This window comes from Chlorella variabilis, assembly GCF_000147415.1.
Source record: "Chlorella variabilis unplaced genomic scaffold CHLNCscaffold_18, whole genome shotgun sequence".
NCBI classification, from domain to species: Eukaryota; Viridiplantae; Chlorophyta; class Trebouxiophyceae; order Chlorellales; family Chlorellaceae; genus Chlorella; species Chlorella variabilis.
The window spans coordinates 897608-900067 of NW_005435070.1; the positions used below are offsets into that span (position 1 = coordinate 897608).

Sequence of the window (2460 nt, forward strand, 5' to 3'; positions counted from 1 at the left end):
GGGCGCACCCCGCTGGTGCACCCCGCAGGTGCAGCACAGTATTGCGGCACAGTTTTGCGGCACGGTTTTGCATTGTTTCTCACGTCTGCATTGTGGAGCGCAGTGCAACAGGGCACACCCGCAACCCGCTGCCCTCCCCGCGCTCCTCCGCCGCGCCAGCACCCTCCTGCACGCCTGCCTTTCCTTGCGTGCAGGAAGCCAACCCTCCCCCCGAGGTGCTGCGGGCAGCCCAGCGCGAGTACCGCCGACTGCAGCGGGGCAGCGACCAACACCCGGGTGCGCCGCCGCAGGCGGCAGCGTGGCTGTTGCGGCTGTGCAGCCCTGCAGGCCGCCGGTCCGGCACCGCGGCCGCAGGGCCGGCGCTCGCCGCTCGCCCGCCTGCCTCTGCTCTGCTCTGCGTGCCTGGGTATGGCCGGAACCGTGCCTCACTGCCTGCCTGCCTGCCTGCTTACCTGCCTGGTGTTGTTGGTGGTGCAGGCTACAACATGTCTCTGGCTTACCTGGAGACTCTGGCTGACCTGCCTTGGAACCGGCACTCGGGGCAGCAGGCGGCGCCGCCGCCGCCCGCCGCCGGCGAGGCCGTGCCCAGCGAGCAGCTGCCACTGGCGCCCACGCCGCAGCAGCTGCCGCTGGCGCTGCGGCCGGGGGAGGCGCCGCCGGCGCCGCCGCCGCGCCAGCTGCCGCCCACGCCGCAGCAGCTGCCGCTGGCGCTGCCGGCGGCGGCGGCGGGGGCGGCGGCGGCCAGGGTGCGGCGCCAGCTGCCGCTGGATGCGGTGCGGCTGCGGCTGGACGAGGCGCACTATGGGCTGGACAAAGTGAAGGAGCGTATCGTGCAGTACGTGGCGGTACAGCGTCTCAGGTGCGGTACAGCGACCGCAGCGACCGCGGTACAGCCGGCATGCTTTCTGTTGCTGTTCTGGGCCTGCGTTTGCGCTGCCCTGCCCAGGGCCCCGCCCCTGCCTGCTTGCGGGCCTGGCAGGCTGCAGTCAACTGGTGTTGCGTCCCCGCTCTGCACCCGCGCAGGGGCTGGGATGCGCGGGCCCCCATCCTGTGCTTCATCGGCCCGCCGGGCGTGGGCAAGACCTCGCTAGCTCGCTCCATCGCAGGTGCGGCGCCGGCCGCCTGCGCCCGACCCGTGCCAGCTGGCACAAGCCCGCTTATTTGGCCGGTCCCCATACCCCCACTCCGACTTTGTTTGGCCTGGCTGTGCCTCGCCCAGCCTGCCGGACAGACGCTACGCCTGGCCCTGTGCTGCCGCTGTGGCCCGCTGCCGCTGCCTGCCCCCCAAACAAAGCGACGTGTCGCCTGCCCTGCCACACCCCTGCCTGCTCCCCTGCCTGCCTGCCTGCCCGCCTGCCTGCAGAGGTGCTGGGGCGCCCTTTCCAGCGCATCAGCCTGGGCGGGGTGCGGGATGAGGCGGAGATACGGGGCCACCGCCGCACTTACATCGGAGCCATGCCGGGTGCGGCGGTGCAGGAGCCGGGCAGGGGGGCCGGGGCAGGGGGTGGAGGCCTCGGGCAGGGGCGGGGGCTGCCGCTCGCGCCCCAGCGAACCCGCGCACCCAGCGCACCCTCCCGCCTCCGCCGCACATGCTTGCTAGCTCCCTGCCACCCGCGCTGGGGGGCCAGGCAGGCTCAGGCATGGGGCTGGGGGCCGGGGCTGCGTGTATCAGCGCAGGCGTGCTACGATCCTGCCTGCCACGCGCCCAGCTGCCGCGCCCGCCTCCGCCGCACACCCCTCACTCGTCCTCTCCCTGCCGCCACCCCCCTCTCCTGCCCGCCCCCTGCAGGCCGCCTGATCCAGGCTGTGCGCAAGGCGGGTGTGCGCGACCCGCTGCTGCTGCTGGATGAGGTGGACAAGATGGGGCGGGATGCGGCGCGGGGAGACCCCGCCGCCGCGCTGCTTGAGGTGCGGCCCTTTGCCCCTTGCCCCGGCTGCGGGGGCTGCTCCTCTCGCCCCCACACCGCTGCCTGCCTCTGCGCCTGGCCTCCCGTTCGCTCCAACCGCTGCCACCACCGCCTCTTTTGCCCCCTGCCAGCGCACCGGCCCGCCAGGCTCGCATTACTCGCATTATGCTCAACTCTCTCTCTCTCTCCCTCTCATACACACACACACACACACACACACACACACACACACCTGCCCACCTGCGCAGGTGCTGGACCCGGAGCAGAACACCGCGTTTGTGGACACATACCTGGGCCTGCCCTTCGACCTCTCCGCCTGCCTCTTTGTGGCCACAGCCAACCGCGGCGCCGACATCCCCGCGCCGCTGCTGGACCGGCTGGAGGTGGTGCAGCTGGGGGGGTACACGCGGGAGGAGAAGGTGGGTGGGTGTGGTGGGTGGGGGGGTGGAGCTGGGGGTGGAGCGCGGGGTGACGCGTGGGCGGGGGCCTGAGGGAAGGGGAGGGGAGGCGGGGTGGGGCGCCCGGCGTGTGATGCAAGGAACCGCCGAGGGAG

General features: G+C 72.8%; 1 protein-coding gene across 1 annotated transcript in view; it reads left to right on the forward strand.

Moving 5' to 3' along the window:
* Positions 1-476: 476 nt before the first annotated feature.
* CHLNCDRAFT_32275 (hypothetical protein) overlaps positions 477-2460 on the forward strand; it is a 6187-nt gene continuing 4203 nt past the window's right edge. The window contains exons 1-6 of the mRNA XM_005845288.1: positions 477-581; positions 759-859; positions 1024-1106; positions 1364-1462; positions 1790-1908; positions 2156-2326. Of these exons, the coding sequence (XP_005845350.1) occupies positions 486-581; positions 759-859; positions 1024-1106; positions 1364-1462; positions 1790-1908; positions 2156-2326 (669 nt within the window). The 5' untranslated portion in view covers positions 477-485. The remainder of the gene's footprint in view (positions 582-758; positions 860-1023; positions 1107-1363; positions 1463-1789; positions 1909-2155; positions 2327-2460) is intronic.